Source organism: Hyperolius riggenbachi, chromosome 1 (assembly GCF_040937935.1).
Source record: "Hyperolius riggenbachi isolate aHypRig1 chromosome 1, aHypRig1.pri, whole genome shotgun sequence".
In the NCBI taxonomy this organism is placed as follows: Eukaryota; Metazoa; Chordata; class Amphibia; order Anura; family Hyperoliidae; genus Hyperolius; species Hyperolius riggenbachi.
The window spans coordinates 418,077,749-418,095,796 of record NC_090646.1 but is presented as its reverse complement, the minus strand read 5'-3'; the positions used below and the strand labels follow the sequence as shown (position 1 = coordinate 418,095,796).

Genomic DNA, 18,048 nt, shown 5'->3' with positions numbered 1-18,048 from the left:
CAAAATTATAAAAGAAGTCAGCAAGAGGTTCAGATTGCCAGCAAGCCTACACACCTGATTCAAGGTTTTGGTGAAGCTCACCTACACAATATGTAGCTACTGAGTATATTCATTGGAATACTGATACAAATTATCTCTACAGATTCGTGGCTAGTGCAAAATAATTATTAGGCAGAAAACTATTCAATAATGAAAGCCTGCATACACATGATTTCATAGATAAAATTTTATGATAGATAGGTAGGATTTGCCATATCTTTTCATTAAACATAGAAAAACAAGTAGTAATAAGAAAACACATTGCAAGCATTGTAAATTGATATACAGTATTACACTGTATTTTTTTTGGACTATAAGACGCTCCTGACCATAAGATGCACCTAGGTATAGAGGACAAAAACCAGGGGAAAAATATATACTAAACCTGGTGCATCCATGGTGAAGGGGCATCTTGAGGATTATGCCCCCCTTGTACCTCCTCTGTCCTGCTTGTGCCAGCCTCTGTCCTCCATGTGTCCCTCTCTATGCCACTTTGTTTTCCCCTGTGTACTCTGTCGCTCTGTGTCCTCCTCTGCATGGGCACAGTGCAGGGAGTCCCCGACATTGCAGCGGGTTGGAGGTTTGTATTGGCAGGCATTCACAAGTCAGGAACTTCCTGCATTTCAACCTTTTTTCCCCACTTTTGAGAGAGAAAAAGTGAGTCTTATAGTCCAAAAAATACAGTATAATCTTCATTTCTTTTTCAAATTCCAACAAAACTCATAATTGAAGTTGGTAAATTGTGAAAGTACACGAATTGTCTAGTGTAAATTAGAAGCATTAGTTTTGACATTGTATTTTTTAATTTAGAGAACTGTGTCATAGCTGCACTTGTACTGTACTTGACAGAAGCGCCCATCGTTTTGGTGTCACATGATCACATCTGATTGACACACCCACTAGCTAAATTCCTGAGCAGGGTGTTTGAACCTGAGCTGCAGGTTTTTTAAGTACTACATGCTCATATAAAATGTATTCTGTCCACCAGTTGTCTTCTTTACACGGTTTATATTTATCTACATGATTGCTTAATACAATATACAAAATCTTATCAATAGGTAGAACTGTTGCAAGGTCTCTCTAAGCTGCACTCTGACAACGTGGATATAGACCATTGGATATATACCAGTGGATATATATACAAAATCACTATGCACTGGTTAAAGCTAATCAATATATTTGTTTCATTTAAAATTCAATAGGATCAACTTCAGAATTGTTGCACCGTGTTTCCCTGACCCTTGTCACACACCTGACTTCACTTACCTACTGCACACATCCACAGAAGGTCCCCTCCTGAAAAAAAACAAGGCACATGCCTGTGTGTGGACCCCTCAAATAGCCAATGCTCAACTCAAGAGACAAATAAGGTGATATCACCAACTTAGATCAAGCCTCTTAGTCGAAATGACCCAACCGGAAGCCCCACTGCAGAGGGATTTGGAGGAGGGAGAAGTGGGAACACCACCAGAACTCCCACGCTAGTGGTGATGGTGGACACCTGGAGTATCCAGAAGAATTTGTGGTAGCCGCAGCAGAGGAACAACAGGTACCAGCCACACCACCTGTATATGCTGAAAGCTGTAAGAACCTTACTAATGGCCTTGGCACACCGGAGAGCATTTTGCAGGGTCGTTTTCAGTTTGAAAAAAGCTTCCATTGACTAGCATTAACATAACCGCAAAATCACGCAATTTTGCTGTGATTTTACTGTGATTTTATCGCAAGTTAATGGAAGCATTTTTTTTCAAAATGAAAACAACCAACAACCTGCAAATCGCTCTCCGGTGTGACAGGGCCCTAACTGACTTAATATGTTGAAAGACTGACAAAACTTATTTGCATCATAGACTGAAATAATACGGATATATACGCATATGCCTATACATCAAGTTTGAAGATAGTCCAAGAGGACGCTGTGGAGTAACTTCCCCAACAAGTACAATTCTAAAGGTTTCATTTAACCTTTTATAGAATCCATCAACATTCTTTGAAAATTGGAGATTCATAGTAGTACTACATTGATCTATTTTACCTTTGCAGATTTTTTTGCAACATTGCACTGATTTATTTTTTGACACATTGTTCCTTTTTTTTTGGGGGGGGGGGGGTGTTCTGTGGATGTGTGCACAGAGGGTTAGTGAAGGCAGGTATGTGACAAGGGCCTATGGGATTTACAATGAATTCTATTGATTAGTTTTATCCAGTGCACGGTGATTATCTATATATGTATACTGCTATTAGAATTTGCATTGTTCAATTTTGTGTTTAGTTGGAGTTTTCCCTGGAATTGAAAAAAAAAAATCTTCGTATAAACTTAATCATCATGACCAAGTAGGGAAACGAGGGCAGTTTCAAATCCTCCGCTGGTATCAGCCTACAAATCAAAGAAACACATTCAGTTAGAATGAACTGTAATTTACAATGGCAAAGCCAAGCTGTCTTGTATACAATGGCCTCAATTCACTAAGCTTAACTCCTGTCTTTAATAACTCTTCTGAGCTGTTTTACAATTATCACAATTATATCACCATGGTGATAACTGTAAAACAGCTCAGAAGAGTTATTAAAGACAGGAGTTAAGCTTAGTGAATTGAGGCCATTGTAGGTTAACATTTTACACATAAGTGACAGAAAATCTGCTTTATCATCTCCATTTTTAAAATGTTATCTCCATATTTATTTTGTTTGAATATGCGCACTCAATTTAACCTCAGCATGCAGAACTTGTTGTTCTGCCTAATGAGGTCATGCAGAGCGGTGCATTTTTATAGTTACCTGTTCCGGACACTGGACTGGCTTCTCTGTTTATTCCCCTGCAGCTCTGCACTCCCGGCATCCTCTTCTGACATCCCATCACATGTTATTACATGTGATCGGGAACCAGAGGATAGTGCCAATGGTGCAGCGCTGCCTTGTGGTGCAAGGTGGGTGATGGAAGAGATTTCTTGGAAATGTTATGCACCTTGAACTTGGACCAATAAAATGTGTCAGGAAGTTTTTCTGATTGGTCCAACTTCAAGCTCATAATTTACATGAAACCTGAATGCATGGACAAATGATTTGCCTCTTATTGATCATCCTTACTGTAAATTTCATTGAGTGAGGGTTGGAAGGAGAGATTAGACTAAAGGAGGGCTTCCATTATTATGACCTTCTTGATATCTTAAGAGTAATGTACACAAGCGTGTGTTGGCATGCAGACTCCACAAAGACGCTACCAGCTCCAAGGCATGGATTCCCTATGGGAATTCTACAGGTCTGTAACAAATCATAGTCATTTGTAAGTACTAGGTTGTGCCTAAGGATTTTTGAGCTCTGCTTTAGCTGTCAATGGTGCTGCTTGCCATGAGTCTAACAACAATTTAAGAAAAAGAAAAAAGAAAATTAGTGAAATGATTTCTGTTAACCACTTGAGGACCTAGCCTTTACCCTCCCTTAAGGACCAGCGCTGTATTTTCAGATCTGTGCTGGGTGGGCTCTACAGCCCCCAGCACAGATCAGCTGGCATGCAGAGCGATCAGATCGCCCCCCTTTTTTCCCCCCTAGGGGGATGATGTGCTGGGGGGTCTGATCGCTTCTGCATGCTGTGGGTGTTGCGGGGGGGGGCACCTCAAAGCCCCCCTCTGCGGCGAAATTCCCCCCTCCCTCTCCTACCTGCTACCCCTCCGGTGATCGGGGCTGCACAGGACGCTATCCGTCCTGTGCAGCCAGTGACAGGCTGTCCCATGTCACATGGCGGCGATCCCCGGCCGCTGATTGCCCGGGGATCGCCGATCTGCCTTACGGCGCTGCTGTGCAGCAGCGCCGTACAATGTAAACAAAGCGGATTATTTCCGCTTGTGTTTACATTTAGCCTGCGAGCCGCGATCGGCGGCCCGCAGGCTATTCACAGAGCCCCCTGCCGTGAATTGACAGGAAGCAGCCGCTCGCGCGAGCGGCTGCTTCCTGATTAATTAGCCTGCAGCCGGCGACGCAATACTGCGTTGCTGGTCCTGCAGCTGCCACTTTGCCGACGCGCGTTATGAGTGCGCGGTCGGCAAGTGGTTAAAGTGGATCTGAGCTCAGAACTTTCTCTCTGCTCTAAAACATTAGGGACAGTATGAAAACATTCAGGGAAAAATTATTACAATGTACAGAAATCCCCAAAATAGCCCTGAAAACTTACTGGATTAACTTTCAGGGAGCAAAGGAAAGGTTAAAGCACCTGTCTTTCCTGTACAGCTAGCATTGCTAGTGCATCGGTGATGTGAGTCATACCTGCTGATTACACACTCAACTGTAACTAAATAAACAAACACAGCTCAGTGCAGCTTATTTCTACAGCATTTATATGTGGAATGAACACTTTTCTGTATGTTATTTGCAAGAGCTCTGGTCCACTTTAACCAAAAACCTACACACAGAAAAGGTCATACCATTACATCCTCCCGCAGGGTCTTCTTATACATCTTCTTGTACTGAGCTTTTATGGCTTTTAGATTGCATTCAGAACGTGATACTATGATTCTGGTCAGATCTTTGTCACGAGTGCCCAAGCCCTGTGAACAGAAAAAAAACACAGTTGAAGTGCTGCAACAGTTATCTCTATCCATGATAGCACTGCAGTGTACAAATATGCGTATTCTATTTGAATAAATGTAAAAAGACTATAATGTGTTCCAAAGTTATTAGCACAGTGATAATCAGCCCAATGAATGAGGTAAAAAGCTTGCTCAGAACATGTATAGACAACTTTACAACATAGGCATGCAGGCAGTGGCGTAGCTAAGCAGCATTGGGCCCCAGTGCAAGTTTTACATGGGCCTCCCAAGCATTCTATAAATAACGATTCATATGGCCCAACAAACTCTACCAAGGACAGCCACACTATGAGAGTTTTAAGCAGACAAGGGGAACAGTTTGTTAATTATGACCACTATTCAAAGCATACTGTAGAAGGGATTATTACCAACACAGCACCATTGAAGAGCTAATACTGTGGTTTAGGTTGGGCCCAAAGTGGGCTCCTCTGGTCCAAGGGCCCCGGTGCAGTTGCAACCTCTGCATCCCCAATTGCTACATCACTGCATGCAGGAATTTGCTGTAAATGGTCCAACTATGATACTATTAACCTCCCTGGCATTTTTTTAACCTAATTTTTTTATCATGTTGCTAGCCTAGCACTAGCTACATGATTCCCCCCCTCCCTGCGGCGTTCGCTGTCCCATCCGATCGCCGCCGGCGATCACGGCCATCAGGAAATCCCGTTCAGAACGGGTTTTCCTGCAGGGCTTCCCCCATCGCCATGGCGATGAAAGGAATGACGTCATCGACGTCGTGATGTCACAGGGAGTCCCGATCCACCCCATAGCGCAGCCTGGTGGTGATTGGCAAGGCTGCGCACGGGGTCTGCGGGGGGGGGGGGGGGCTCTTTCGCGTTAGGTAGAGGCGGATCAGCGGCAAGCGGAGAAACACGCAGCTAGCAAAGTGCTAGCTGCGTGTTTCAAAAAAAAATATTCAAATCGGCCCACCAGGGCTTGAGTGGTGCCCTCCGGCGTTACTGGACGAGCTGAGCTCGTCCGTAACGCTAAGGAGGTTAAAGGACAACTGAAGCAAGAGGGATATGGAGGCTGCCATATTTATTTCATTTTAAACAATACCAGTTGCCTGGCTATCCTGCTGATTCTCTGCCTCTAATACAATTAGCCATAGACCCTGAATAAGCATGCAGCAGATCAGATGTTTCTGACATCATTGTCAGATCCGACAAGATTAGCTGCATGCTTGTTTCTGGTGTGATTTAGACTCTACTGCAGTCAAATAGACAAGCGGGGCTGGCAGGCAACTGGTATTGCTTAAAGAAAACCTGTACTGAGAAAAACCTCCCCTGGGGGGTACTCACCTGGGGTGGGGGAAGCCTCTGAATCCTATTGAGGCTTCCCCCATCCTCATCGGTTCCACGGCGGCGGAGATAAAGCTCCCCGAATAGCGGGGATGAAAATATTTACCATCCTGGCTCCAGCGAAGGCGCAGTATCGGCTCTCCACTTGGAGATAGGCGGAAATAGCCGATTGCTGTTGGGCCGCTCTACTGCACAGGCGCAAGTTGTGCTTAATGCTCTCTCTACCTAACCACCCCCTGCCACCACCTACCTTAACACTAACTTCACCTGTGCAGAGAGCTGACTGTGTGCTGAGCGAATTTAGCTGAAATGTAAAGGTGAGGATACACTGTGTAGACGCTTCAAATTGAACAAAAAAAGTGGGGCACAATGTTAAGAAATTTTCATGTCTTCACTGTTTGAGGAGGGGTAGCAGCAGGGAGCGGGAATAGTTTGTTGCTGCATCAAGTACTATAAAGCTAGTAGTAGTGGCATTCTAATCTATACAACATTGAGAACAGTACGGTGATAAGGAATCAATATTCTAGATTTATAACCTTAGCTTTCCTTGAAAACAAGACTAAAGTTAAAATGAACCCGAGATGAAAATAAACAAATTAGATAAACAATTGGATCTGTCCTCCAACTTTTTTATATATATTAATGTTTTATTTTATGTATAAACATTTACAAAGCAGATTTAAAGTGGTCTGAAAGCCAGCATTTCTACTTTGCTCTAAAAGATTGCTCATAGCTTAAAAGCTATTATGCCAGAAAAAAATTCTAGCAGAACATCACTGGAATGGTTAAACAAAGCACTTTCTCCTGCTATTCAGCTTCAAATCCACATCCAAACTGGAGAGAACAGTATATTTTTTACTTGTTAAACACAAATGTATCAACACTGGAATGTAAACAAACACTCTCTGAGAAACTGTCTCTGCGTCGGGCACATACAGAGTTCGGATTAGCTCTTTAGAATATTTTTATATATATTAAAAAAAGCAGTTATAATAGAAAAAGAATAAAATGCAATGCCAGATTTCAGGATAAGAAGAATTACACTTTGGAAACTTGTAATTTGTAAACAGACTATATTACGTGTGCACAAAAGAAAATATAATAACTGTATGAGTAATAAAAAGTAGGAAAACACATTTTTATTGAATGTTATGTCAGAGTTACAGACCACTTTAATGTGTTATGGTCTCTGCTCAATTGCGGTGTCTATTTCCAAGAATGAAAATACATGAACTATTGGCCTATATTTTATCTTTCTCTTGCAGTCAGAAGCCCAGTTATGTGCTTAGGAAAGTGTTTTATAGCTGTAATTTGTCATCAGTGAGCCTGACTGGGTCCCGACTGGAGAAAAACTGTCAGTTCCATAGCTGAATATTAACTTTTTCAGGTAGGGAAAAAAGAAAAGGAGCACATCAATCATACGTGTCTGTATGCTTGCCACTATATAAACATGTCCACCTCATCATGACATGTCATCTCGGATACACTTTAAAATTTCAGAAGTCAGCAATGTTTTTATAAAAAGATGACCATAAGAATATTTCTTCCCTTTACTCATCTCTGATCATGATTCATGATGTGTACACTTCCTAATAGTAATAACTTGACAATTAAAATGAAAGAGGTTTAAATACATTTATGCATTGATATTACAGTTTTTGTAGAAATATAATTTTCTGCATGTATAGTTAATTTTTCATTCGCATTACTTCAGTAAGTAAAACATTATGGCAGATTTATCAAAATGATTGCAAAGAACATTGGCCAAAGTTGGTGCAAAAACAGGTACAAAAATGGTGCAATTGCTCACCCTGACCAATCAGAATCTTTAATTTGGCCATCTGCTTTATTTGTTGCACATGTTTTGCAGCACAATTCATTGTACAGGTTTTGCTAATTAGTTTAGCCTTACCTTCATTGAGTTATGCAGCTTTTCTGCAAAGAATTCTGCTGGGTTCACAGCATATTTCACTATAACAAGACAAAACAAGTAAAATGAAGGGATCATCTGCTCACCCACTATAAAGAGGCTAATAAGATAGCTCCATATGAAATACATTCCATTACAATTCTATTACTCTCGCCTCCTTTTGAGGAACACAGAGATAAAAAAAAGACTTTTGTGTGTCTTTCAAGAAGGAGAGACTCAGTCAACACCCCCCCCCCCCCCCCCCCGCCCAAAGTAAAGTTCCCTGTGTCCACCTCCTGTGTAGACAACCATCTCCAATGACCTGAGTTGGAGTACCAACACCGCCTCCACCCAGAGGAAAACCCAGCAGAGACTATTCTTTCTCCGTCAACTGAAAAAGTTTGGTATGGCTCAGGAGCTTCTGACGAGCTTCTACTCTGCCACAATTGAGTTTGTCCTCCATCCTAGTCTGGTATGCTGGCTCCTTCACCAGCAGCAGGAACAAACTACAGAGGGTCATCAGATCAGCAGAGAAGATCATCAGGAAACCAATTTCCCCTCTGGACCTTCTTTACAATTCCAGACTGTGCTCCAGAACTCTGAGGATCACCAATGATCCATCACACCCAGGCCACCGCTTCTTCTGCCAGCTCCCTTTATGGTGGAGTTACCAGTCCAAATCCACCAGGACCTCAAGGAACAGGAAAAGCGTCTTTCCCTCAGCTGTCAACTTTCTTAACTCTCTCCAAGCACCCCACTCCCGCCCCCAGTGTACCCTTCCTCCCCCCTTAGGGTCATAGGGTGCTTTCCTTTTGTAAATACCAGGCTCACACCATGTATTGTACATAGTAGTGGTCAATTTTTTTGTGTTAAATTGATGTGTATTATGCTACCTGTTTTTTTTGTATGTGAACAGGTGTCTCTGATATTGTGTCTCCTATTCTATACTTAAGCACTGGAAGTGTGCCAAGAGGTTTATCACAGAAATGAATGTAATTGATAGAAAAATTGCATGCAGTGCCTCAGTTTACCTGTGCAGAAAGTGAGAGTGGGGATAGGGGGGCCCCATCCAAAGTTTTGCAGATGGGGCAGTGATTTCTAGTTATGCCCCTGGTGCCAAGTCCAATTCCAGGCGCAGCATTGTCATGTTTTTCAAAATAAAATTATTCTGATTCTGAAGTACCTCATCTCACAGGAAGACCTGACTACTAAGCTTATATGTGCAAAGTTGTATTCCTTTGAGAGGTTTTAGCACTTCTGAAAGGGATGGTTCTTTTCTGAATGGGGCAAAAAGTGGTTTTCCATAATCTTGGCGGGTCTAAATCTGCACAGCTTTGTGCACATCTACACTCCATTATTGTTTTCTACCACACCACATTTAGTTCCTGCTATTTTTTTAGTTTCTTTCCTTTAGATGATGCAGATGTGTCTTTCCCAATTTGGTTTAGTGTAATCTCTATTTTGCTTCTTGTTAGCTAGGAAACAGAATGAAGACCACATTAAAAAATTGCTGCTTTATATCCACTGTGGGTAATTAGCTACTTTACAGCTCCTTGGGTACATTGCAGCTTTACATAGCAAGGAAATGAGCAGTGCTACTTTAAAACAGGCAAGTGCCTACCTGCAAAAGAGTGCAAGCCCCACTTGTGGGGTCGATTACACACCGAGCATACACATGACCTGTCTACCACTGGAGGATGCCGGTTTCGTGCAACAGCTTGCATGCAACCTATTAAGTACTCGTCCCTCCCACTGCGCAGAAGTCAATCCTCCATGGGAGGGGCCTAACACTAACTAAATCCTAACCTATGTATATGCATAGCCTGGGTGCGCTACCAAGTATAATTTAAAAATCGAAAATTGCGCTGATCCACCTTTTGCGCAATTTACATTACAGCTTTAAGGATGCTGTAGGTGCTGTAATTAGAGGCTTCACAGCCTTGGTTAAGGAGTGTTAGTGTTAAGAGTAGATAGAGAGAGGTTAGTGTTAGGAGTATTCAATGCAAAGCAGATTGTACTCAGCACGCAATGCTTACCAGGGAAATCATCCACTGAAACATCCGCTTACTTAACCATACAATGTGCCATCCAGTTTTCAGATTCAATACAGTTCAGTTTCAACAGAGGCAGCCATAGGCACTAGCCTGTATTTAGTTACATAAGCAAGTTTAGAGGGAGATTACTGGTGCCCAGAATGCGTACCTATTTTTGAGCTGCCGGTGAGTTGGGTACCAGGAGACTCGAATGACGGCTCTACCTGCTGCCGCTAAACTCCCTGTCAGTGTTAAATACTATTTCCCCTCCGAGTTGCTACAACTCGGAGGGAGATATAATTAGTACATGCCCTGCGCATCATAGCATTGCTCCAGGCCTCAGTGCTGAATGCCGTGATACCTGCTTCGCCCACAATCTCCCCTCAGTCTGTCCTGAGTGTGTCTCTCTGTCTCCCCATTCCTGTCTGTCACTCTTCCTCTCTCTCTTTCCTCACTCTCTCCTTCCCCACAGACACACTGACACTCACTCATGTCTCTTCCCCCTTCACTGTCTCCCACTTTCCTCTCTCTACCTTTCCTCCACTCTCTTCAATCTCTTACTCCCACGCTCCTGTCTCTGTCTGTCTAGCTCTCTCCCACCCTCCTTCCCCCTAAAAAAATAAATTCAACATTGACTCATTCTAACTACTATTATGTATTTAAATACAGTGGCGGCTCCAGCTTAAATTTATAGGGGGGGGGGCACAAAGGGGGCACGATGGCTGGCTGGTGGGGCCCATTTACAGATGCTGGCATGCTTTAATCCTTACTTGCTGGCAAGCTGCTCTTGTGTGGACAGATCACAGACAAATCATTCCATCCCCCAGCCTGTGTCTCACGAGGGGTGGGGAAGAGGCAGGAGGGAGAGAAACACTGTTAATGTAATTCCTTATCTTAGTAGCTAAGCACTGCTGGAGAGTCAAGACTAGAGCTTGTAGTTCACAGACAGGAAGTTTTGATCCAGTATTATTATCCTGATCCAAAAATTCCTATCTGTAAAATACATTCTTTAGTTCATTAGCTAATTTAAAAGGAAAACAGTAAGCTTTCAGCTTGTAAGGCTTCTACAGTCTCTATTCCTGTTGAATGACCATGTTAGAACATACAATCGAAAGGAGGCAGAGATAATTTTTTTGCCAATATAAGTGTGATCCAGATACATTAATTACAAGGGATCTTGCAAGGATTGTGAAGTATTTATGACAAATAGATAACACTCTTGGTTTACTTAATGCCTACATAGACTCAGCCTGACATGGAGAGTTTTTTTTACAGACCCTATCCTGTTCACTGTATGCTGCTGGAGCCTGAAAACAGTTAACTGTATGTTACTGAGCAGGAACGGGTGGGGGGCACTCAGGGTGGGCACAGTGATTCCCGGGGGGGGGGGGGAGTGCCCCAGCGTGCCCCAGTTTAGCATGTTTACATTACATAGCACTGACATCTTCTGTAGCGTTATACAGAGTACATAGTCAAGTCACTGACTGTGCTCAGAGAAGCTCACAATCTAATCCTACCATAGTCGTAGTCTAATATCCCACCATAATATTATTTGTTTATATAGCACTGCTATCTTTCACAGTGCTTTACAGAGTACATAGTCATAATACTAATTGTCCTCAAAGAGGAGTTCACAGTCGAATCCCTACCATAGTCATGTTAAACATCTGCTCTGGGGGGGGCGTGGCCAGCAGCCGAGTCGGATGGACGCGTGGTAGCTCAGCTCTGCACCCTCCGGCTGCATTTGCCCCATATATGCGAGTCACAACACTACCGAAAGGAACCCAGCAGCTTAGCGAAGACCCCCAGTGCATACAGCACTCAGATGGGTGGCCGCCGAACCGACAAACCACCGGAGAGCGAGACACATAAGCAGGTCCAGGCTCCCAGCGGCAAGACCAAGATGGCGCACGAACAACCGAGAGAGACCTCTCCAGCCCCATCTACGGAAGAGGGCAGCCTCACCTCGCAGCCACAGTCACAGCCCGCGGAACACAAACAGAGGCGGCAGGCTCAGGCTAAAAACAAGACACCCGGGAGCAAGACCCAGCAGCCTACCTCTTCCTCTATTGAGACAACCAAGATGGCGCCTGATCCCTCGCGGGCAGAGTCCCCAGGCCGGGCATCTGAAGCGAACAGTTCGGCTTCCATATCACTCTCAGCACAGGAGTGGCAGCAACCTGCGATCTCTACACGAGGTACTGGGGACATAGCAGATCGGGACAGGGTACTACTAGAGCAGTTTGAACTTATCCTGCAGCGTAAACTGGACGAGGCCTCGGCCCGTATAACACAGCAGCTTAAGAGGGAGATAAGGGATCTTGGGGCTCGAACCAATGCTCTAGAGCAAAGAATGGATAATGCCACTGTGGTCCTGGACGCCCATGAAAAATACATTGAGTCAGTACAGTCAGATACGCTAGCGAACCAGCTTAAGCTTGAGGACTTTGAGAACAGGGCCAGGCGGGTCAACCTCAGAATCCGCGGGATCCCTGAATCAATAACTGACCTAACCTCAACCATCACAGCCCTGTTCCAGGAACTAGACCCGGCCATCCCGATAGAAAGACTGGAGTTCGATCGAATTCATAGAGCCCTCACACAGCTAAAACCTAATGGCCCACCCCGGGACATATTAGTAAAACCTACTTACTACAACACAAAAGAAACCCTACTGCGTGCAGCGAGAGATAAAGGGAACTTAATTTTTCAAGGTCACTCTTATCAGATCTTCACTGACCTGGCTCCGGCCACAATTCAGAGGAGACGAGTAATGAAGCCTATCTTACAGATCCTGATGGCACACAAAATCAAATACAAAATCAAATACAAATGGGGCTTCCCCTTCAAGTTGATATTCACATATCACAACAAGCAAGTGTCGGTCTCGTCCCCTGAGGAGGCCCAACATCAGCTAGAAACATTGCACCTAAGTCTACCTGCAGGATCCCCTGCTCGCAGCTCAACCTCCGCACGCTCTGCACCACTATGGGAAACAGTCAAAGCACGCCGCACCACTTCGAGACGACGAGCACCTTCTTGCTCTCCTTCGAGAATGTCAGACCCGGGGTGAAAAGAAAGGATAATGTCTGAACCTGGGTTTGTTAACCCCCACGGTCAGGATTTTCTGGTTTGTGTTACTAGGTCCTGATACTTCAGTACTTTATCTGTTACCATACCACTTGCTAACTGGTTCTGGATGTGGAACTCTGTTTATTAGATAGGCAAAATCTGTTTCTGTTCTTAGTTTTTCTTTAATGGGGTTCACCCTTTATGTCGCCTTTTTGCCAAGACACCCCTGCTTTAAGAACTTTCTTCAGATTTTGCATTGCAGAAGCTCATTTAAAGTTGCGGAACCTCTATTGTTCAAAATGTTGTTAATTATGCTGTTCTGTTAATTGTGTGACAAGTATTCTATTACTACTCTTACTTGCTAAAGTTTTTGAATTAAGCTGTGCAGCCGGAGGGGGCCACCAAATCCCCCGCCGAACGTCTGGCGAATTCCCTGATACAACAGGGAATGACCTTGGCTCTCCCTGTGTTCTCCGAACGCAGCGACAGCCAATCATACAAAATGTTATGCTTCCCTCTGTTTGGACTCCTTCCAGAGGGACGCGCCTTTATGTTGTCTCTTCTTTTTTTCCTCTTTATACCCCTTTCCTCCCCCTTTTTCCATCCTTTGCCCCCGTATGTATCCATTGTTGTTCCTAAGTCGCTTGCTCCACCTGTGGGAGAATTATGTAGAGCTCTATCTGTTAAAAACACTCACCATGGCTTCTCCTAATGCCTTACAGAGACTCACAATAATATCGCACAACGTACAAGGTTTCAACGCCCCACAGAAGAGAACTAAGGCTTTTAATTACTATAAATCCTGTAAAGCGGACATTGTTTGCCTACAGGAAACAAGGTTCTCAGTTTCCTCCCACCCCTCCTTCCTCAGTTATCATTTCCCGTTAACCTACAGTTCTTGGGCACGCGAGAAAGTGAGGGGGGTGACAATAGCATTCCGTAGGGGCCTGCCATTTAAATGCGCAAAAAGTATGTCCGACCCAACCGGGAGATACGTACTTCTGGTGGGTTCGCTGGGAGATGAAAGCCTCACATTGGTCTCCTATTATGCCCCCAATACCTTCCAGGAGCGATTTCTCTCCCACCTAGTGCAAGTGATAAATCAACATAGTGTAGGCACACTTATACTTTGTGGGGACACTAATGCAGTACTAGACGAAGCCCTGGACAAATCTAAACCCACTAGTCAACCAGCCCTACCCAAACCTATCGGAGCACCATGTCCCTCAGCCATTAATGCTCTCTTTCGCGCACAGAATCTCTTTGACGCTTGGAGAGAGTTTAACCCCACAACCAAAGATTTCACATTCTACTCCAACCCCCATAACAGTTTTTGCAGAATAGATCACCTTTTCCTGCACCAGCGACTCCTTTCCAATATAATCAGGGCTAAAATTCTCGCAGTCACTTGGTCAGACCATAGTCCCCTCCTAATACAATTATCATCGTTGACCCCCAGGAAGCCCACCTACAGATGGCGCATGAATGACTCACTGCTCACAGATCCAGAATCACTTGATAAAATTCGAGCTTACTTAGTAGAATATATGGAGGAGAACGGCGAGTCCGTCACATCTCCCATCACCCTTTGGGAGGCCCTTAAAGTGACTGTGAGAGGACGAATTATAGGTCTAGCCTCATACAAGAAGAAACAAAGACAGAAAGAGGTGCTGGATCTAACTGCTAAGCTAGAAAAAGCTGAGGCAACGTGGAAAAATAATCCCTCCTCATCCTTAAAGAGAGACAGAGACCTTTTGCGCACCCAACTGGATCTCAGACTCACTGACAATGCGGAAAAGCAATTACGCTGGCAGAAGAACCGATATTATCGGTGGGCTAATAAATCTAGTACCCTATTAGCCAACAAACTAAAACATCGAATATACAGACCCCCCACATTGTCAGTCCGTCTGCCTTCAGGTCAAACCACCTTAGACCCACATAAAATAACCCTCAGTTTTCAAAGCTTTCTAAGTAAACTTTATTCACCCCCAGATTCACCCCCTACAGAAGAAATCAGAACCTTTTTTTGACTCCATAGTTCTTCCTCAGATCCCCACAGACTATATAGACCTATTAAATAGCGATATTACATCTGAGGAAGTTACTCTGGCAATAAAATCTCTTAAGACGTCCAAGACTCCAGGTCCAGACGGATTCTCAGGCCTTTTTTACAAAAAATTTGCAACAGCCCTAAGTCCACTCCTGGTCCCACTTTTTAATGCTTATAAAACAGGCCAAATCCCGCACCCCAGTTCATTGCAGGCTGATATAGTAATGATCCCAAAGACTGATCAAGAGCCTCTAGAACCACACCAGTTTAGACCCATATCTTTACTAAATATCGATCATAAGCTGCTAGGGAAAATCCTGGCCACTCGAATCAACAGATTTCTTGCAGATATAATCTATAGGGACCAATCAGGCTTTGTCCCTGGGCGTCAGGCGTCAGACGCCACTTTGCGAGCAATACAGGTTTTTGAGTTATTACAATCACGTAAGATCCCAGGATTATGTCTTTCACTTGACATTTATAAGGCATTTGATCAGGTCTCTTGGGACCATCTATATGCAGTTCTGGGAAAGTGGGGACTTGGGGGTCCTTTTACTACCTGGATTAAAACATTGTATTCCAATCCAACAGCCAGCATTTACTATGCAGGCTCCTCATCCTCCTCATTTCAAATCTGCAGAGGCACCCGTCAGGGATGCCCTATATCGCCTAATTCTTTTTATTATGGCTGTAGAGCCCCTGGCGGCTGCTATCAGGCAACATGCGGAAATAAAGGGGGTAGAACTGGCCGGAGTTCAGCATAAGCTGAATCTCTTTGCGGACGACCTACTACTTTTTATTACGCAACCCCATTCCACCATTCCAGCACTTATGTCACTTTTATCTAAATTCACCTCAATCTCGGGACTCCAGATCAATGCTAACAAGTCTAAAATGCTCAACATAACATTATCGCCAAAATCTTGTCAATCCCTAATTGCTCAATATCATTTCCAGACTGCAGACCCTTCCATGGAGTATTTGGGTATTAATCTTACATCTTCATATGACAAGCTATTCCAATGTAATTACTATCCACTGGTTAAGCTGATCACACGCTCTTTAACCCAGTGGTCCACCTATGGCCTTTCCTGGTTGGGTCGGATAAAGGATAAACGCCCTAAAAATGACGCTCCTCCCCAAACTTTTGTACTGTTTCAGATTATTGCCAGTCCGAATCCCCCCTCACTTTCTCAGAATGTTGCAGAATAAATTAAACAGATTCATTTGGAACAATGCCTCTCCGAGGGTTTGTAAGAACACATTATATGTGCACAAAAGGGAGGGGGGACTGGGAGTTCCCAACCTTTCCAACTACTATAAGGCGGCCCAAATAAATCATCTTTTAGATTTGTATAAGGGGTCCAGCATGCCGGCTTGGACCTTATTTGATATACCTGTAGCAGCCCCTCAATCAGTTCAAACCCCCATGTGGCTTCCCAAGCAGTCTCGCCCTAAGGGCCTGAGTACAGTAATGCGTCACTGCCTTACAATATGGGATTCAGTTCGTTATTCCCAAAAATGAATGTCTCCAACTCTGCCACTACTGTCATTCATTGATAACCCCCTGTTTCTTCCAGCCTACGAAAACTCTAGAAGCTTCAGATGGTGGAGAGACCAAGGGCTAGAGCAGATTAAATCACTTACTAATAGTTCTGGGATACTATCATGGGAAGATCTACGGGATAGATACCAAATTTCTCCCCAGGAAAAATTTCGTTACTTCCAGCTAAAGCACTGGTTGAAATCTCTTTTCCCACCACAGACTCAATTCCCAATTGTTCTCTCCAGATTTGAAAGATTCTGTGCACTAGAACCGTTCGCGAAGGGTGTTATCTCTGACTTGTATATATCATTGAATGACCTACCTGGGTCCTTTCAACATCAGTATGTTAAAAAGTGGGAGACTGACCTTAAAGGAACTAAATCAAAAGAGGAATGGGAAAGGATTTGGGCTACTACATCCAAACTATCTATAAACTTAGCATTAGTGGAATCCTCTTATAAGGTTATGCTAAGATGGTATTGGGTCCCGGCTAGACTTCGTCACATTTCAGTGACGAATTCGGGCTCCTGTTTCCGAGGCTGCCAATCAAAAGGAGACATGCTCCATACTTTCTGGGCATGCCCAATGATATCTAGATTCTGGTCCCGTGTATACAGGATGTTACAAACCCTGTTTGATAAGCGCATTACTAAAGACCCCTGGTCTGCCCTCCTACACTGTAAGATTGAATCTCTTACTAAATATCAAAATAATTTAGCTCACTTTATATTTGTGGCAGCCTTGCAAACAATAGCCAAAGCTTGGAAAACCCAGTTTGTTTCCTTTGAGGAGCTGAAAAACAGAGTGTCAACCTATATGGTCCAGGAACGGATGGCTGGGGCCTTGGAAGATAGAGTCGCAAGTTACCATAGAACATGGGACGCATGGAACCGCTATATCAATTCCGTCCCCTCCTAATACAAAGACGGAACCTATCCTCAGCACTTTCAACCCTCCTGCCGGTTGGAGCGGCGACCTCGAACCGTCTCCCCCATCCCTCCCCTCCCCCCCTCTTATTTTTTATGTTTTCCTGTAGTCTTCCCCTCTCTCAACTTACCTTCTTCTACTCTTCTTCTATCACATGTCCTATGTGTTTTTGTGTTAGGGCTCAGGCCCAATCTCAAGGATAAAGTCAGGATACATACTGAATGAACATTTGAATTTGGCTGATGGCAGATATCTTGGGTATATTGCTATATACTCGCTGTTCAAAGTTATATCCTGATTTAACTGTTGTGATATGCAAGTCTTTCTTGCACTATATTTATACCATGTAAAATGAAAATCTTCAATACAAATTTTGAAACAGAAACATCTGCTCTGGGCTGGGGATATATGACCCTTCCACTGCAGTTGGAATCAGGATTCTGCCCTGTATAACCTTAATGCGTGTGTGACATAAAGCCCTGGTAGCCAGGCAGGGCTGCATGTCACACACACTGCTGACTACAAAAGCAATGATCCCATGAAACCCTTATGCACAAATTAATGTAGTGTAGTCTGGCATTGCAC

At 43.8% G+C, this 18,048-nt stretch overlaps 1 protein-coding gene across 2 annotated transcripts in view; it reads right to left on the bottom strand.

Annotated features, from left to right (window-relative positions):
- Positions 1-211: 211 nt before the first annotated feature.
- LOC137518525 (annexin A1-like) overlaps positions 212-18,048 on the bottom strand; it is an 80,086-nt gene continuing 62,249 nt past the window's right edge. For both annotated transcript variants that reach the window (XM_068236505.1, XM_068236513.1), the window contains exons 11-13: positions 7,836-7,894; positions 4,458-4,580; positions 212-2,416 (exon numbers count right to left, since the gene is read on the bottom strand). In XM_068236505.1, coding sequence (XP_068092606.1) covers positions 2,357-2,416; positions 4,458-4,580; positions 7,836-7,894 — 242 coding nt within the window. In that variant the 3' untranslated portion in view covers positions 212-2,356. The remainder of the gene's footprint in view (positions 2,417-4,457; positions 4,581-7,835; positions 7,895-18,048) is intronic.